We start from the raw sequence: 19,037 nt of genomic DNA on the forward strand, positions 1-19,037 counted from the left end.
GGCGAGACTGAACCTCCCAGCATGCTTTGCAGCCGGGCCGGGAGGCCCGAGGTCTACTGATGGGGAGTCCCTGGAGCTTTCAGTCGCCAAATCAGCTGTAGAGGTTGAGGTTGAGACACGGGCCTGAGACCTGGACGACAACAGAGAGGGAAGATGGAAGCGTGGCGCTGTGTGAGGAGGGGCTACGGCCGCTGTGTAGTGGGGAGAGGCCGGTCAGTAGGGCTAGGTGGCGGTAGGGAAAGGGAGGGGCGGCCCGGAGGAACCGGGGCGGGGCGGGGCGGGCCGGGCTGGGGGAGGAAGGAGGAGAAAGAGGGTCGGGGCGGTGGTGCGGCCGCGGCGAGTCTCCGGAGACCCCGAAGGCTAGGTAAACCCGGCACGCAGCCGGCGGGACGCTGGACTGGCTAGGGCCCGGGCACGGACCGCATCGGCCGCTGGCCGGGCTGATGCCCTTCCCACCAGGCTTGGCCTTGCAGCACCGGCCCACTATCCCGTCGCCACCTCCAAGCCTGCGTGAGCCTCCGGGTCCCCGGCCTGCTCTCCTACTTCTGAGCATCTTCTGGGAGCTGACCGCCCGCGGGGAGGCCGCCCGGCGCAGTAGGTCCCGGGGCGGCCTGACCCCGAGGAAGGCGCGCGCGCGCGGTTCACGCGCTCAGGCGTTGGTTTGTTGGTGTTTTAATGCCTCGAACTTTAGTCACTTACATACCAACCTTTACGATTATTACCAAATTCTCGTTCACGCCTGTATTACTTACTAGGTTTTTTTTTTGAAATTGACTCATTGAAAAAGAGCACTTCAATCGGTGCTGCATACGTTAGCGTCGCTCTAAGCTGTTACCTGCGAAATCTTGGGTTTGATTTTTTTTTTCCTAATACACTTTAAAATAAATACTTAGATGTTAAAAATCAAAAAGTTTAATTGTGTACCATATGAAACCGATTGGTGTACCACACATGGGAAGCACAGCACTGTATTAATTATTACATAAGTTAGGGGGATCTGGTTTTCACTCCTATAGTTCTGGGACTTGACAATTCAGTTCAGCAATGTTTTCCTGAGTACCAGCTGTGTGCTAGGCACTGTGCTAGGCCCTTGGGAAGACGGATTAAAATGATTAAGAAAGTTCTAGCCTTGAAGGAGCATATCATCTTAAGAGAAAAAGACATCTATATAAATAATTACAAATATAGAGAATAAGTTTTGTAGTGCAAGTATTATACCTCAATATGGTAGTTTATTAGGATAGACAATGTATGGAACAAGTGCCCAAATCTCCATGGCTTTCCGAGTTTTCACAAAGCAGGATGGTCTGCCCATGTAATGCATTTAAAGATTTACAATTAGTCAAATACATGGTGATGGAAGGAGAACTGATTCTGGGTGGTGAGCACACAATGTGATATATAAAGGATGTATTACAGAATTGTACACTTGAAACCTATGTAATTTTACTAACCATTTTCACCCCAATAAATTTAATTTTAAAAAATGATTTACAATTAAGTTGAATTTAGAGAATAACTTGAAAATGCATAAACTACAAAATAATAAAAAAATTAAATGTTGAAATGAAACGAACATAATATATAAAAGTCAAGTAACAGAAAATACAGTTTAAGCAAAATTCCTTTGGTGATGAAAGTGGACATTGTTGGCGCGATCTTGGAAGTGTACCTTTAAGGAATTCTGGAGGAAAAGATAAATGTTCTTCTTAATCCTAACATTTTGCCAGAATACTAGTAGTATAAGAAGATGGTGCTTAAGAGAGCCTGAGAGCAACGTATCTTCAACATAATGATAACACTACTTTAGAGATATTTTGGATGATAGGTTAAGTTGGTGCTGTTGGGTTTGGAGTGTTGGTGAATTTCTAGTAAACTTTATCCTCTTTCATTTCCCTCAAGGAGAAGCATGCTTTAAAAAGGAAAAAAAAAAAAAAGATGGAAAAATAAATTATCTGCCTGATTAGCAAGAGAGTTTTGTGAAATTGTAATAGGCTTTTGTTTTCTTAGCTATCCAAATGTTTGGAAAATATAACCTTTGTGTAAAAAAACTGTTCAAAAATGTGTTTTTACTCCAGACCCAAGTTGGAGGAGAGATTTACTTTAATTGTAGTCAGCTTATGTGTTCCATATTTGATTTAAGTGTTATTTTTGCCGTGGATTTTATTTGTTGAGTTATATAAGATGCTAGAAAGCTATTCTGAATACCAGTTTGATGGTTGATTCATTTCTCAGTTGAACTGTGGGCTTTTGAAGTGTATGTTTTTTTGGGAGGCTGGTGGATTCATAGTTGTTTAGCAAGAGTATTGAGATATTGCTGCTAATAGATCATGGCTGTTTTCCCCCATCCACAGATTTAGAAGTCAGATTTTAAACATTAGACATTGTCTTCCCTTGAGGAAACAGATTTAGATTTCATGTGGTATAGCTGAACAAAAAGTGGTGCCTCAAGGAGTATATTTATTTCTTTTAGATACCCCATGTTAACTCATCACCAGAAGAGTCTGGGCAGAGACTGGACTACACCGTGGGAGAATCTGCAAAGGTGTTGCTGGAACAGACATGTTTCTAGTTGTATGAGGTGGCCTGGACATTATTCTCGTGCTCCTTACCCGTACTTCAGTAGTAGGCATTTTTCACTAAATTGGAGACCACCTTGTTTGTTTGAGTCTAGAACTCAGTTTCAGTACTGGAACTGGAGACCTGACAACTTGAGCCAGACATCTTTGCTTCATCTCTCTAGTTACATCATGAACACTGAGGGAGATGAGCCTTCGTCAAAACGAAGAAAACACCAAGGTAAAGGTGACGTGTATCTTGGTGCAGAAATAGACATAAGCCATAGACTAATTGAAGCTTTTATATCTAATCTTCAAGAAAACCTCCTGCAGGTTTTAGAGATATTTGGGGTTGGTTTTCAGCCAATAGTTTTCTGTTAGGAAAAAAATAATTTGTTTAATGAACTTTTTATTTTTATCTTTAATTAATTGTGAATTACTGGCAGTAAAAATAGAAGTGATTCTACATATAGAATAAGGTGGAAAAGAATGGAGGACTAGGTTAGAACATTAAGTTTAAGAATGATTTTCAAATCCAGTGTTTTTGAAACAAAGGTCCTTAGATGTCTTAGAAATTGGTGGATGTATTATTGGGAGTTCACGGATCTATTAAAAAATTACATTTCATGTTTTCGTTTTTAATGCTAACTTATTTAATGCTAACTTTAAAAAATAAGACAGGATTCCTTTAATAGAAACAATCATAAATGAAAGATACTTTACAGAATAAGAATAAGCTTATTCTATATTTCTCATACTGGAGTCTATAGATGTAATCTTGAGAGTCTGTGGGAAGTTTTAATCTTTTAAAAAGGAAACCAGATCTTACTCAATTTTGAGAAACAGTTTTTTCTAAATATATTGATTTTTTCTATTTTTCTCATAACTCTTTTTACCGTAAACAGTTCACCAGGCTCCCTCTGTGCTGCCACCCCCAACGTACATGAATTGTCCAAGTAGGACTTGGAATTGTCTTTCTTACTGAGCTGTGGTTCTTAGTGAAGATAAGTCCTCTGAAGATATTTGAAAATAGGCTGCGTGAGTGTTAATGTGTAGGGAGTGGACATAAGTTTGTCAAAAGAAGACATTCACAGTAAGTCTCACCTGGAAGTTAGAGCTAGAAGATTAGCTTATGTTCTGTTAAGTAGAAATTCTACACATTTAAGTAGAAATTCTAAGCATTCAGAAGTGAAAAATCTGTTTGTATAGTATTTAGCCACAGTATGTGTTGCTAAATATTTCTTTAGATGAATGAAAGGTGTATTTAGAGGCATTAGAATTAAGTTTCTAAGAACAATCCATAGTCTATAAACCTAGGGTTGTATGATGATATGAGTGCTTTTCATTCACATATTCATTGTTCAACAGGTCAGCACACTTGTTTAGCCTTTTGTAAATCTGGTGGCTCTCAGGTGGAGCTGTGGAATAATGCCATAAGCATGGGTTTAGGAACCACTCCCTGCGCTCACTCTGCTCCACCACTAATTGTGTGAATGTGGACAGGCTACTGAGCCTCTCTGCTCCTTGGTTTCCTAGTGTAAAATAATACCTACTTTGAAAGCCTGTCGAAGATGAACAGAGATGTCCAAGTGCCCAGCACACTGTTGGCTTCATAGTAGGTACTCAGAAAATCGCGATGGTGTCGTTTTCCCTTTGATGGATGCGGAATTACATTTGCACACTGATAAACTTGGATTGCAACCTGACTCTCTATATGTCCATTCTTCCTAGGTATTGTGAATAAGGAAAATGCTCTTCGTTAAGCCATGTCTGTGACTTCCGATATTTCACTAATACTTTTCAATCAAGAGAACAGCATTGCTAACTTGCCTATCACTTTAAAGTGGTATTTGAAGGATTTATGTGACACAATTATGACTTTTTAATTAGGCACCCTAAAAAACCTGATCAGGCCTATTGCTTACTTTCTTTGATTCATCTGTCTTCTCTGCTGTGATCACCTTGTTCCTCCTGACATGGAAGGTATATAAGCTTTCGTAGTGTGAATTTATGTTGTGAAGTATATGAAGGCCAAAGACTGTTTACTCCATCAGTATTCAGATTGTCTTCCATGGACTTCTAGTATTCAAACACGTTTCCTTATGTTTATTCAAAGCAAATGTGGTCAGGTCAAATGTGTTTACCCCATCATTCCAGCCCCAGTCCCAATACCAGGGGTTGATGTTCATGACATGAAAAGTAATGTTGAAGGGTTTTACAACCTCTAGAAGTTTGAAAGACACCGTATAAATTAGGTAATCTGATGGTCTGAGTCATTTAAAAAAATGGAATTGCAAAAAGAATTGACTTAAAACGCTTAGTTGCCAGGACTATAAAAATCTGAATGCGTTTATATGCCTTTCAGTATATATGTATATATATATAATTTTTTGTGGAGTTTTTTTCAGCTTTCATATTTTAATGTGATACCCAGTATAGTGCTATAACTGATGAAAGCTTACATCTTTTTTGCATAACTGGAGCCCTTTCCATCTCCTGTCCATATGAGGACTTTATGATTTGTGGCTAAAAACATAAGTACTCCCCAATTTATAAATGAGTTTTGTTCTAGATCATCGGTTCTTGAGATTCAGTTATATCTGAGTTCCCCATAGAAACTCAGATCCAAATCTCAGTAGCTCTGTGGAGCTAGTACAATTAGCCTTACTTCTGGGCCATTGGGGGTAGGGTTCTCTATATTCTGTAAAGGAAAGAGAATGGAATAGTTTCCCTCCCTTTTCTGGGCATGGGACAAACTCTAGGCTAAATTCTGTGACAGTCGAAGGCTTTTATTTAGCTTGCTTTTCTCTCCTTACACGTTTTTTCTCTTTACCCTTCTCCTCAGGCTCCAAGCACCTTCATGGTATCAAAGTCTCCAACTCCATTGTTCCACTCAGACCTCACTAATCACAAAAATTATCCTCCTCTTTTATCCTTTGATCAAAATTTCTATTCCCTTTGTGCAGCAGATTATCAGCATTTAGATTTTGAGGAAAGTAATCTGATTAAACTCATGTATCATAGGATATTTTTGAATTTTACTTCAAGGGCATTTTTCTGTTGTATTAGTATTCCAATAATAAGTACAGAGGGTGCCAAAAAACCGTATACACATTTTAAGAGAGTAAATAACTGTATTAATTGTAATACTCAGTATATGCCGGTAACAAAAGATGAATACAAGTCACATTTGACTTCTGCAATTACAAGAGGTGTTCAAAGTGGTTGCCGTCAGCGTCCAGATACTTCTGATTGCGGCAAATTACTGCTTGAGCAACACTGACCAAAGTGTCCACTTGGATACATTTTTTTGGCACCCCCGATATATCATCATTATAGATTTGGGAAAATCTCCCACAATCCTACCACTCAGAGATAACTGCTCTTAAAAATACTGATTCTTTTCTTTTAATCTTTTCCCCCCGTGTATAGAATATTTTTCCTCAATTTAATTTTTAGTTGCTGGAATTTTAGGCATTGCAATCCAGTGAAGTGAAAGCCTTCGGGCAGAAAAAGAGTTGGGCTTTCCCACATAATCTAATCATGCTTGGAAATCTATCTCCGAGTCTATTTTCTAAGTACTTCCCATTTCTTGTTTTCTCCTTCATTTGAACTCACAGATTCTCTAAAAGTTCCACGTTTTTCTTCATGCCTTCCATGGCAATATGAGTATGCTCTTTAATGATGGAGTGAGGGACACAGACACACACGGTGGTCATTTCTAAGTCAAGAACTACCTATAATTGCCAAATTTCATGCTTTTTGATCCTCTTTTCATCACTTTTTTCAGGGTACATGATGTCTTTGCAGAATATAAACCATCTCGCATTCCTGGTTGCTGCATACTAGGTTCATCAATCAGCCGTTACCATTTACTAGCATTCTGTAACCATGTTACATTTAACTTTTGCTTTGATGTGCATTTAAAAGATGTCTTTTTTGTTCATTTTGTTTGTGTTTTCCCCTTATATTTTAGGCACTAAATAATGCTTCCATATATTGCCATTATACACCCTTCATTCATGTCTAAAGCAAAATTCTGAGATGAGTTGTTTCTGGAACTTAGTTCACCACTTGATTTTATCTTACTAATAGGGAATAAATAATGTGAAATTATCTTATTAAAAAGCTAACTGTGACATACAAACATATTATGGTTATAAAGGTTGCTAAGCATGTCTGTGAAAGAGCCACTTCTTAACCATAAAGAATTGAGAAACCATGATCCCTGTATGGTTTTAGTTTCATTAACACACACTCTCAGTCTCCAGAATGACTTTTTAAACCTGTCGTGTACCTCTTGGTCAGTCAATATATCATTTTACTGCCTTTTAATCAGTTTGATGACAACTTCTAGTTATTTAGTGCTCCTAAATAGGGAAACACATGTTGTTTATTGCGTATGCAAATTTTTAAAAGGCAAGAAAATACTTACAGGAAAACATGTGATATGTTTTTTACTTATATTTTGTCCAATATGTTTTAACAGGCACAATAGAACGGCATTGGGAGTATATATGTAACCATAATAAAGAAAAAATGAAGATCCTAGGAGACAAAAATGTTGACTCCAAATGTGAAGACAGTGAGAACAAGTTTGACTTTTCAGTGATGTCTTATAATATACTTTCACAAAATTTATTGGAAGATAATTCACACCTCTATAGACACTGCCGGCGGCCAGTGTTACACTGGAGTTTTAGGTTTCCCAATATTCTGAAAGAAATTAAACACTTCGATGCAGATGTAAGTACAAAATATCAGAATTCTTCACACAAGAAAAAGTTAGGTTAACTGGTTCATTTGTGAACTAAATAGTTTTCTCCCTTTGGTAAGGAGACAAGACGTTTAAATATAGTGATGGAACAGTTTTAAACAAGGTATCGTGACTTTCAAAGAATAATTTGCTAATGGTTGTTGGCAGAAATAATCATCTAACTTTTCATAAAAGATCCAAAAATTTTAAGTATTAGTCCTAAGGTAGGGACTGGCAACATATTAAGTATTCAATAAATACTTTGATTTTAAATTCAAATTTAAATTTAAATTTGATTTCCTTTGATTTTAAATTTAATTTGTGCAAAGATTATGCTAAATGATGGCATTCAAGAAAATTACCTCTTAAGAAAGGACCAGGAGGATTTAGTACTAATAAACATGTAAATTCAGGAAAAATATTCTGACATATAAATTAAAAGTATTTCCTTTGGGAAATACCAGTTTTAGATAGTAAGAGAGCTTCATGTGATTATAGGCCAGGATTTGGGGGACTGATCAGATGTGGAAACATTAATTTGGTAGAGCTATAAATGACAAGAAAAAAGGATTTGTATTTCAATTTTCATCAGGCTTTTAGAATTTTAGAAGTCTTTTTTTAAGATGGAAGCACCAGAAAATTCATATTTACATATCTTTGTTTAATTCAAGCCATTTTTTTTCTTCCAAGGTACTTTGTTTGCAAGAAGTCCAAGAAGATCATTATGGAACAGAGATCAGGCCAAGTTTGGAATCGTTGGGTACAATGTAACTTTTATTTTACCAAATTTGCTTTGGAAGATTGGTATGTTGTTAAAGCATAACTTGCTAACAAAGATATGTGGCATATTTGAGCCCAAAATCTTAATTTTGAAAAAACTTAATTCCAGTTTCAAAAGGTCAGGAAAAGATAGAGGTATTTCAAGTGGAAACTTTTGTGTGGATATAATCTTAATTCGAAGAGAAAGGTGTATAAGAATCTCTTACAGTTTCCTTTCCAGGAGTTGCTCTGCCCACCACTAGACCCCTAAGATTCTGAGTTCCGTGAGGTCTACTTAGGTCATCATGAAAACACACATATCTACCAGTGCTTATTGGATGGAAGCTAGAAACCTCTTTGATGAATGAACACTTCTAAAAACAGGTTGTCTGTTTGAGAAGTGCTGCCTACTTTGCATTCATTCATTCAGCAAGTATTTTTTGAGTGCCCACTATACATCATGCAGTGTTTTAGGTAGTGGGTATACAGAAGTGAGAAAAACAGATAAAAAGTCTTTGCCCTTGTGAAGCATACATTCTAGTGGAGAAAGGCTGACAGTAAGCTAAATAAATAAACAGAGTTCATTAGGTAATGATAGTTTTCTGGAGAAAAAAGGAAAGTGGAATGGTCAGGTTTCTATTTTAAATAAAATGATCAAAGAAGGTGACATTTGAGCAAAGACTTGAAGGAAGTGAATGAACAAACGATGCCTGGAGCATTCCAGACTGGAAATAGCAAGGAAAAGGCCCTGAGGTTGGAGTTCCTTAAGGCAGGGGAGCCCAGCGTGTGGAAGGGATGGAGGTGGGGAGTTAGAGGCAAAAAGGTCAGAGACACGTGGGTAGATTATTATCTGGCCTTGCTGTCTTTGTCATGATTGACTTACTAGGATGGAAATGAGAGTGTGATAATACACATTACATATTTAAGACTGAAGTGTGCTAGTCAGAGAGCTCTTAGACCCAGTCTCAAACGTTTTTTGAGTCCAACACTTACTAACATCCTACATTACTAATGGTTTGCAGGATACACTTGTAAACATTGTTAAGTAATAAAATTGTTAAATAATGGGAGAGCTGTGTTTTGCCGTGTGTATGTGTGTAAAGCAGTCCCTTGTTTTAAATTTCTTTCTTTCTTATAGGTTATCACTGTGAATACAAGAATCGGACAGGAAGGAAACCTGATGGTTGTGCCATTTGCTTCAAACATTCCAAATTTTCACTCTTGTCAGTGAACCCAGTGGAGTTCTACCGCCCTGATGTCCCTCTGCTGGACAGAGACAATGTAGGATTAGTGTTACTCTTGCAGCCCAAACAGCCCCAAACTGCAAGTGGTGCCTCTCCTGCCATCTGTGTGGCTAATACCCATCTGTTGTACAATCCAAGGCGAGGTGATATTAAGCTGACCCAACTGGCCATGCTTCTGGCAGAGATTGCCAATGTTGCTCATCAGAAAGATGGCAGCTTCTGCCCTATTGTGATGTGTGGTGATTTTAATTCTGTTCCTGGTTCTCCGCTCTATAGTTTCATAAAGGAAGGAAAATTGAATTATGAAGGACTTGCCATAGGAAAGGTAAGTGCTCCCTTCATTACTGTTAAGAGGCGGATGTAGTCCTCTGTTCATTGTAATGTAAGGAAAATTATCACAGGGCTGTTTGAAAACCTTGGGTGATCCAGTGCCCTCACTTTACCAAGTGCTGATGGTTTTACGCAGCTACCAATCAGCCATTACACCTTGTTGAATTTCATCTTTCGTGGTGACATTCTGCTTGGAGGAATTGGCAGTCAGCAAAACATCCAAATTGGAGGAGAAGAAGAAAAAAAAACATTGACAGACATGAGTACGTCATAAATAAGGAACTACTCAGAAGGTGGCAGAATAGAATTTTGAATACTGCTTATGGACAATACATTTGGCAAAACAGTAATTGACTATTTATTGTGATTTTTCCTTTACATAATGATAAATATTTTAATTCCTTAGCTGAGTATAATATATCCCATGTTTTTATTTTCATTGTGCGCCCTTCTGCTTACTTCAGATCATTTGATCTTCAGTATATTTAACCAGAATAAGTTTTCTACCACTGAGTTTTGAGTGATAGTATAAAATTTAATGAGTTAATCTCACTTAGATTTATATATTAGGAACTACGTTACAGGTAGCGAAAGAGGAGAGGCAATATTAGTCCAAAACTGTACATCATTTAGATGTCCAAATTAGATAAAAACATGTATAGAAAAAGATTGCCATTTTCATGTAAGTAATAAGGGCTTTCTGAACTGTATTTGAACAAGATTTTATAAGCACACATAATCACTTAATATAATGAATAAAGGGTCATATTTACCATTCTTGGCTTCCCTTTCATTTAAGACATAAACTTTCAATACATAAACTATTTAAAATCTATTCACTTAAGATACCTGTTGAAATTTTGTTTAGGTGTCTGGCCAGGAACAGTCTTCACGGGGACAAAGAATTTTATCTATTCCAATTTGGCCCCCAAACCTAGGTATCTCACAGAACTGTGTGTATGAGGTACAGCAGGTACCAAAAGTAGAAAAGACGGGTAAGTGTTTGTAATACATTTTGGCAGTCTTCTTAAGTTTCCCTTTGAAGACATAAAACTAAATTTTTAAAGGGATAAAATCTCAGGAATGAATATTGATATATAAAAACATACAGCTGTTTACTCTTTTCTTAAAGATCTCTAAATTTACCTTTTTGAAGTTGAACTTCCAAAACTATCTTTGCATGAATTACTTGCATGTTGCTTTGGAAATGTTTTTATTTTATGTTTGCTAATCTGGAGATCAAATCAAAACAGATTCCAGATGAAACATATAACTAGGTATCTCTCTTAGTTTAAGACAGATACATACCTAGTTTGACCTGTCTTTAAGTATACTTCTAGAGTAAGAGGGCTATACTAGGGCAAACTAGAACAAAACAATACATTGATAGTATTAAAATATTTCTCTTTGTTCTTACAGACAATAATCTGACAGAAACACAGCTGGACAAAACAGAGGTCCTAGTGACAGCTGAAAAGTGAGTTCTGGAAAGCAATAGTACACTTTTGCTGACTTCTGTTGATCACGTCTCAAAAATCACTTGGATAAAAAAGGGAGATGTGATGTTGTTCTGGGGAAGAATGCTGTCTCTTAAGTCAGACCCGAGTTCCAGTCACGACTTTGCTGCTTTTCAGTTTTTTGACTTTGAGCAAGAAACTAAACATCTCTGAGGTCCAGTTTCCTTATCTATAATTTGGGTTGTTGTAAGGATTAGATGAGACGAAGCATGTAAAGTTTGATGTTTGACATACTCGTATAGTAAGTATTTACACACTGTTATTTATATATTTAAACAAAGGTCAACATCACAGAAAAATATCTTTCAGATTTCAACAGGATCATTAGCCTCCTTTAACTTACTAGATCTCAAAACAATCTTTAGAATTGACCCAAAAAAGAATATGTCAGTAGAGAAGATAACTGTTTATGCTTATCTCATCAGAGGTAGAGAGGTGAAGATCCCTGGATTCTTTATTATTAAAAAAAGTATGACTGCATGGGGCTATGGTTGAGAAACAGATGTATGTTTACGTAACAGATGGAGACTTAAATCTTGTCTCTTTGGGAGATTCTTGAAATATCTTGATTGTTTTATATTATGCCTCTTTTATAGTTTTGATTTTTAACGTTTAAATTTTGGGACCAAATTAGAATCATCTCTCATTCATTTAATCTGCTTTCTTTTCAGTATTACTTTTTTTCGTTTACTTTGTTATGAGAAAATATTACCTCATACAAGAATAAGAAAGGAAACAATTTTTTGAATTTTTAAAAAATATATAAAAATTTGATTAAACCTTTCAAATAGTCCAAACTCCCCTGAGTAAGATTAATAAAAAGGCTAATCTTACTAACAAAAACTTAGTTTTGAGTAATTCTAAAATTTTTACAACAAAATGAAGTATAAGAAAAGATACTTTTAAGTATTCATATATAAACAGTTTATATACACAGTTTAAATCTATAAACTGAAAAGCCAATAGTAAGATAACAGTTTGTAGGAGACCTATTTTACATTTAATAGTATTATAAATATAAGTCCTTAGACATAAATAATTGCTAAAACTTGGAAGTAAGGGCATTTTGAAGCAATTACCTTTGTTCATTGACATCGGAGCTCTTTAAAAGCAGGGCAACATCTTTATCTGTGTATCCGCAGCTAACATAGTGCCTGGAACTTAGTAGATATTTGGTAAACATTTGTTGGATGAATAAAAAAAAATTTTTTTTAGTTTTGTTTTCTTTCATAGCATAAAAGATCCTTAAAATTCATGATGTGTTAATAGGAAATGATTTTTAAATCCTTACCCATAACATCACATGTATTTGTAGTGTGGGGTAAATGTAAACTATTATAGAAGCTATTTCAGATGCAGTACAAAATTCTCATTTATCATAGCAAGAATAATCATAGAAAAATATGGCCCCTCTGATATCAAAAGTCTGGTGGGTTCTAAATAGCATTCCTAAAGGCCACTTTGATATTCTTTCTTAAAAACAATAAAAATCTAATACAGGCATACCTGAGAGATACTGCAGGTTCCATTCCAGAACACCGCAATAAAGTGAATATTGCAATAAAATGAATTTTTGGTTTCCCAGTGCATAAAAAAATTAACATTTATACTGTAGTCTCTGAAGTGAGCGATAGCAGTATGTCTGAAGAAACAATGTACATATGTTAATGAAAAAATACTTTATTGTTAAAAAAATGCTAACCGTCATCTAAGCCTTCAGTGATTTCTAATCTTTTTGCTGGAGAGGGTGCTGCCTTGTCGATGGCTGTTCACTGATCAGGGTGGGGTGGCTGAAGGCTGGCGTGGCTGTGGCAGTTCCTCAAAATAAGAGAACAATGAAGTTTGTCACATCAATTGACTCTTCCTTTCATGAACAATTTCTCTATAGCATGTGATGCTGTTTGACAGCATTTTAGCCACAGAACTTCTTTCAAAATTGGAGTCAGTTCTCTCAAACCCTGCTGCTGCTTTTACAACTAAGTTTGTGTAATATTCTAAATCATTTGTTGTTATTTCAACAGTCTTCACAGCATCTTCACCAGGAGTAGATTCCATCTCAAGGAGCCACTTTCTTGTCAATTTGGTTCAAATCAACTCTTAAAAAACAAAATAAAACAAAACCCTTTCTTTGCTTATCCCTAAGGAGCAGCCCTTCATCCATTCAAATTTTGTCCTGAAATTGCAGCAATTCAATTACATTTTCAGGCTCTATTTCTAATTCTAGTTCTCTGGCTATTTGCACCACATGTGCAGTTACTTCTATCAGTGAAGTCTTGAACCCCTCAAAGTCATCCATGAGGGTTAGAATCATCTTCTTCCAAACTCCTGTTAATGTTGATTTTTGACCTCTTCCTATGAATCATGAATGTTCTAACAGCATCTAGAATGGTGAATCCTTTCCGGAAGGTTTTCAATTTACTTTCAACAGATCCATCAGGGAATCACTATCTGTGGCTGCTATTGCCTCACTAAACGTATTTCTTAAATAATAATACTTGAAAGATGGAATTACGCTTTGATCCATGGGCTACAGAATGTATGTTGTGTTGGCAGGCATGAAAACATTAATCTTACTGTACGTCTCCACCAGAGCTCTTGGGTGACTAGGTACATTGTTAATGAACAGTAACATTTTGAAAGGAATCTTTTTTTTTTTTTTTCTGAACAGTAGATCTCAACAGTGGGCTTAAAATATTCAGTAAACCATGTTGTAAACAGACATGCTGTCATCTAGGCTTTTTTTATTCCACTTATAGAACACAGGCAGAGAGTTTTCAGGATGATAAATGGGCATGGGCTTCAACTTAAAGTCACCAGCTGCATTAGCCCCTAACCAGAGAGTCACCCTGTCCTTTGAGGCTTTGAAGCCAGGCATTGACTTCTCTCTAGCAATGAAAGTCCTAGATGACATCTTTCAGTCTAAGGCTGTTTCATCTACATTGAAAGTCTGTTGTTTAGTGTAGCCATCCTCATAAATTATCTTAGCTGGCTGCCGCTCCTACATCAGCACTTGCTGCTTCACTTTGCACTTTTATGTTGTAGAGATGGCGTCTTTCCTTAACTTTTCTTCTGCAGCTTCCTCACTTCCCTCAGCCTTCATAGAATTGAAGAGAGTTAGGGCCTTGTGCTGAATCATGCTTAAGGGAATGTTTAGGCCAGTTTCATCTTCTATCCAGACCACTAAAACTCTCCATATCAGCAATAAGGCAGTTTTGCTTTTTTATCACTCGTGTTCACTGAAGTAGCACTTTTAATTTCCTTCAAGAACTTTTCCTTTGCATTCACAACTTGGCAAACTGTTTGGTACACAAGGTCTAGCTTTTGTCCTGTCTCACGGCTTTCGACGTGCCTTCCTCATTGAGCTTAATCATTTCTAGCTTTTGATTTAAAGTGAGAGACGACGTGCGATTCTTTCATTTGAACACTTAGAGGGCATTGTGAGTTTAATAATTGGCCTAAGTTCAGTATTGTTATGTTACAGGGAATAAGGAGGCCCGAGGAGAGAGAGAGATGGGGTAACAGACAGTTGGTGGAGCAGTCAGAACACATACAGTATTTATTAAGTTTACTGTCTCATAGGGGTGTGGTTCATGGCACCCCAAAACAATTACAATAGTAACTCAAAGATCACTGATTACAGATTACCATAACAAATACAATAAAAAAGTTTGAAATATTGTGAGAATTACTACAGTGTGATACAGAGACACAAAGTGAGCAAATGCTGTTGGAAAAATGGTGCCGGTAGAATTGCTCGATACAGGATTGTCACAAACCTTCAATGTGTAAAAAGACGCATTTGCGAAGTGCAGTAAAATGGAGTGCGCTAAAACAAGGTATGCCTGTAAATTTAGAATACGTGTTTATTAATGAGAGAAGGCTCTCAAATATAATTAACAAAAAATCACATAAGTATGTTAATTATTGAGCTTTCCTCCCCTCCCCTCCATTTCACAGCCTTGTTAATAGGTTTTGGTATCACGCATGAATAAATGAATGCCACATTGTGATATCGTCTATTTAAATAATGCTTGTCCTAATGTCTTGGCTTTGTCTAGAAATGAAATGAAAAAGTGTTTTAATAGGAGGAGTTATAAATCATGAAAAACTTGATGGCTGCTAAACACTTTTTCTTTTCAATTTAGGTTGTCTTCAAATTTACAGCACCGTTTCAGCTTGTCATCTGTTTATTCACATTATTTTCCTGACACTGGAATTCCAGAAGTAACCACCTGTCATTCCCGAAGTGCCATAACCGTGGATTATATTTTCTATTCTGCTGACAAGGGAGAGGTTGCTGGGCAACCAGGTGAGAGTGCACGTCATGTTAAGTTCTGCTTGAGGACACAGGAACTAAAGCCTCAAGGTCGGAGTTGAGAAAGTTAACTAAACTTCTAGATGAAATTCTAGATTTAGAACTTAAAAAATAATTTTAAAGTGGTATGATATTTAACAGATTGATTTAGCCACCTATAAAAGATGGAGGCAGTAAAACACCTCAAAGCAAGTTATTACCTAAGAATCATGTCCTCCGTACTACCTGAGTTCCCATCACCTTCTGAGTCTTTCATATTGCACTTTGGTTTTATATACCATAAATTTACTGTTTTCTTGTGACAGCAGCATCACATAGTTTGTACTTAAATTTTACTAAAGTATGCTGCCTTCATTTAAGACCTTGCTTATACTACCAACAATAGACAATTCTGTCACGTTGACCCTGGAATATTGGATTTTTCTGGAAAGAGAAGTCTATAATATGACTGTGTGCTTTCAAAAAAGCAAAGGTGATAAAATACTTTTCCTTGTATGATTCAATGAAAATAAGGTTTGAACTATTAACCGAAGGATTTAGTGTGGAGAAGAAAATGCAGTTTCATATACCTGGAAGTCAAAATACCATTCAGAAAACTTTGAAAGTCCAAAATGGGGGCATCTTTGTCTTCTCATCTTTCCTTCCCTTTTTTGGTGCTCCTTTTCTTTTTCCCCTTTGTTTTCCCTTCCTACCAAGGATAACATTAGTAGTAGGTTGGTGCAAAAGTAATTGTTTTTGCAATTGTTTTTAACCTTTCAAACCACAATTACTTTTGCACCAACTTAATAATACTCAGGCGATGGCTTACTCCTCCCCACTACATCAGTTCGGCAAAATGCTGCTTTGAATTTATAGCAAGGTTCTGGTAGTTGTCATGCCATAAATGTTCACTGGGTGGCGGAAGTGTGTCATGGACCAGCATCTCAAATTTTAACATTAAGAGCAAGTCCTCTTTCTGTACTTCTGTGGATACTGACTCTCTGGGACCAGATTATACTAATATATGGTTCAGTCACCTTATAAACTTCCTACTCAGCTGTGACTAGGCTGTCTAGTTTTATACAACTGTAGAATGGTCGATACATAGTTGTCAATTTTTACATAGTTGTCAATTTCAAATTACTCTTAACATTCTTATGTATGACATTTTCTTCTGAAGATTATTTGGGGGTGGCCGATTAGCCCAGTTGGTTAGAGCACAATGCTGGTAACACCAGGGTTGCTGGTTTGATTCCCGCATAGGCCAGTGTGAGCTGCGCCCTCCACAGCTAGATTGAAACAACTACTTGACTTGGAGCTGATGGGTCCTGGAAAAACACACTTAAAATAAACAAAAGTTTAAAAAGAAAATTATTTGCAGCTTGAAATCGAAAAATACCTGAAATAGAAAAAAACAAACATCTGAAACTGCTGTGTATTTGAGAATTATAATTAGGTTATACTCAATAAAAATTTAATCGTATTCTGAAAACTGTTTCATATTAGATTTCCAAAGGGGTCTCAAGTTCTATATCATTGCTGTTTGGGGGGGAAAATGACTTGTATGATTAATTTATAATTACTTGTTGACACAGTTTCACTAAATATGTGTTTCTTTAATGTAGGAACTGAAGTTGCTTTGGTTGGTGGCTTGAAACTTCTAGCTAGACTGTCACTTCTTACAGAACAAGACTTATGGACTGTTAATGGACTTCCAAATGAAAATAACTCTTCAGATCATCTGCCTTTACTGGCCAAATTCAGACTTGAGCTCTGACTTTTCTTTGATTACATATGTACTTTTCTTTCCAGTTTATATTCTTTTTCAAAGAATGTACAGATTTTGCATGTTGTTCATTTTTACACTGTGGAGTTCCTGAAGAGGTTATGTTAAATACCAAATGCTTGAAACAGATTATCAGAAGAAGCAAGTTTACAACAATTTTCTTTTTTAATAATGAAAGACTATTTTCCTGACAAGTGAGATCTAAATGCTCTCTATTGTAAAAGAATTGTATATTTTTTATTCTAAATTCCAGTAAAATTGACAGTGATTTTTAAATATAGTGCATCTTCTTTAGTCTTCTTAGTAAAGAATTTCATGTTTTGGTAAGTTTTACAGTGGATATAAACTATCTTTGAGTTCTTGCAAACTACAACTCATTTTTCTTCCTGAAGACCTGATTTCATTGTGAGGACCTTATGTTTGAGTCCTAATTAGTTATCTCAGAAGTCATTAGGTCATTCACAAGTCATTAGGTCATTTTAGTTTTTCAGGGGGGCTTGGTAATGCTTTTTCAAATTGTACAAATTGCTAAGTCCATCTTATTGCTATCCTCAGCCATGTAATATACCTGCATTTTGTTGGGAAAATATAGGTCACTATACAGAGAAGGATGAGGTACTTTACACAAGCCTTCTCTTTCCATCCTGTAACAGATCATTACAGGATGCCTGAGAGAGGCAGAATTTGGGGTTATGCCTTTGTTTCCCTAGCAGTTTTTTTTCTTCTTTTTTTCTATTCAGTTTCAAAAAAAAACATCCCTGGGTTGGGGGAGAGATTTTATTTTAGTGGGTCAGTTCTGTAGAAATGTATTTTAAGAAACTTATCTTTGGAACAAAGTGGCAGCTATAAGTTATTTTTGTTTTGCCTCAGAAATTTGAAGAAGCTAGCACAGCTCTAGTGGGAGATACCAATTTGGAGACCTAACACTCTTAAGTAGTCATTTTAACTGTTTTAATGGTAATTTTGTTTCTAAAATGTTTTTCTTTTGCCATGATGCAGCAGTGTGAGGTGGTGCTGACATTTTTTTATAAAGTGGTTAAGAGTGGGTCTAATAATCCTGCAGTTTGGTTCCATATGAGTGTTTGAATCAAAAATTCTACAACGTAAAAAGTGAAAATTTCTTCTTTTTTAGATATGGGGATCAAAGAATTAACATGCGTTTTTTACTAAGTAATTTTGTAATTGAGTTATACTGAATTACAAGTTTTTACAATGCATTTTCTTAATAGAATACTTTATCTTTTTTCCCCCCTCTTTCTTCCGCCTCCCCCTGCCCCACACTCTGGTTCAAGCCCTTGTTTCTCAGTCCAGTTGTATAGGACACAGCTCCCTGGCCCATGCTGGTGTTATGAGCCTTGAGCTCCCTCCACCCCCGGCTGACGCAGTTGGTCACCAGTTGTCGGTCGGCCGCTTATGGCAGCTGCCAGCCATTCATGGTGGCCACGGCAGTACACAGCAGGCCACGGCAGTACACAGCAGCCCTCGGCAGTTCACGCCAACCTCCGGCTGCTCACAGCAGCCCAGCTCCAGGGAGAGCTGTTGTTCACAATCTTAGCTGTAGAGGGCGCAGCTCACTGGCCCATGTGGGAATGCAACCAGCGACCTGGGCCCTTTTAGTATTGGGGAAAGAAAAATGAAAAAATCATGATTATAGTAATTACTGCTTTCTGTTACGTGAGTTTATTAACAAATAACTATATATAGGTCATTTTTGACAAACTAACATCCCTGAAAACAGCTGTGAAAATATTTTTTATATCCTCATTAATACAATGTGATTTTAGGCCCTTTTT

General features: G+C 36.8%; 1 protein-coding gene across 8 annotated transcripts; it reads left to right on the top strand.

Moving 5' to 3' along the window:
- The first annotated feature begins 16 nt into the window (after positions 1 to 16).
- ANGEL2 (angel homolog 2) lies at positions 17 to 18,969 on the top strand. Of its 8 annotated transcripts, none has more exons than XM_033093403.1 (9): positions 17 to 212; positions 2,474 to 2,799; positions 7,048 to 7,304; positions 8,005 to 8,074; positions 9,212 to 9,642; positions 10,516 to 10,642; positions 11,067 to 11,124; positions 15,310 to 15,473; positions 17,084 to 18,969. In XM_033093403.1, the coding sequence occupies exons 1-9, from the start codon at positions 154 to 156 to the stop codon at positions 17,233 to 17,235; spliced, it is 1,644 nt and encodes a 547-aa protein (XP_032949294.1). In that variant the 5' UTR covers positions 17 to 153; the 3' UTR covers positions 17,236 to 18,969. The 8 variants fall into 8 exon arrangements, with proteins under 8 accessions (XP_032949294.1, XP_032949298.1, XP_032949301.1 ...); XM_033093407.1 differs by having other exon boundaries at positions 41 to 171; XM_033093404.1 differs by lacking the exon at positions 17 to 212 and adding an exon at positions 279 to 659.
- The last annotated feature ends 68 nt before the right edge of the window (positions 18,970 to 19,037 follow it).

Source organism: Rhinolophus ferrumequinum, chromosome 22 (genome assembly GCF_004115265.2).
Source record: "Rhinolophus ferrumequinum isolate MPI-CBG mRhiFer1 chromosome 22, mRhiFer1_v1.p, whole genome shotgun sequence".
Classification (NCBI taxonomy): domain Eukaryota; kingdom Metazoa; phylum Chordata; class Mammalia; order Chiroptera; family Rhinolophidae; genus Rhinolophus; species Rhinolophus ferrumequinum.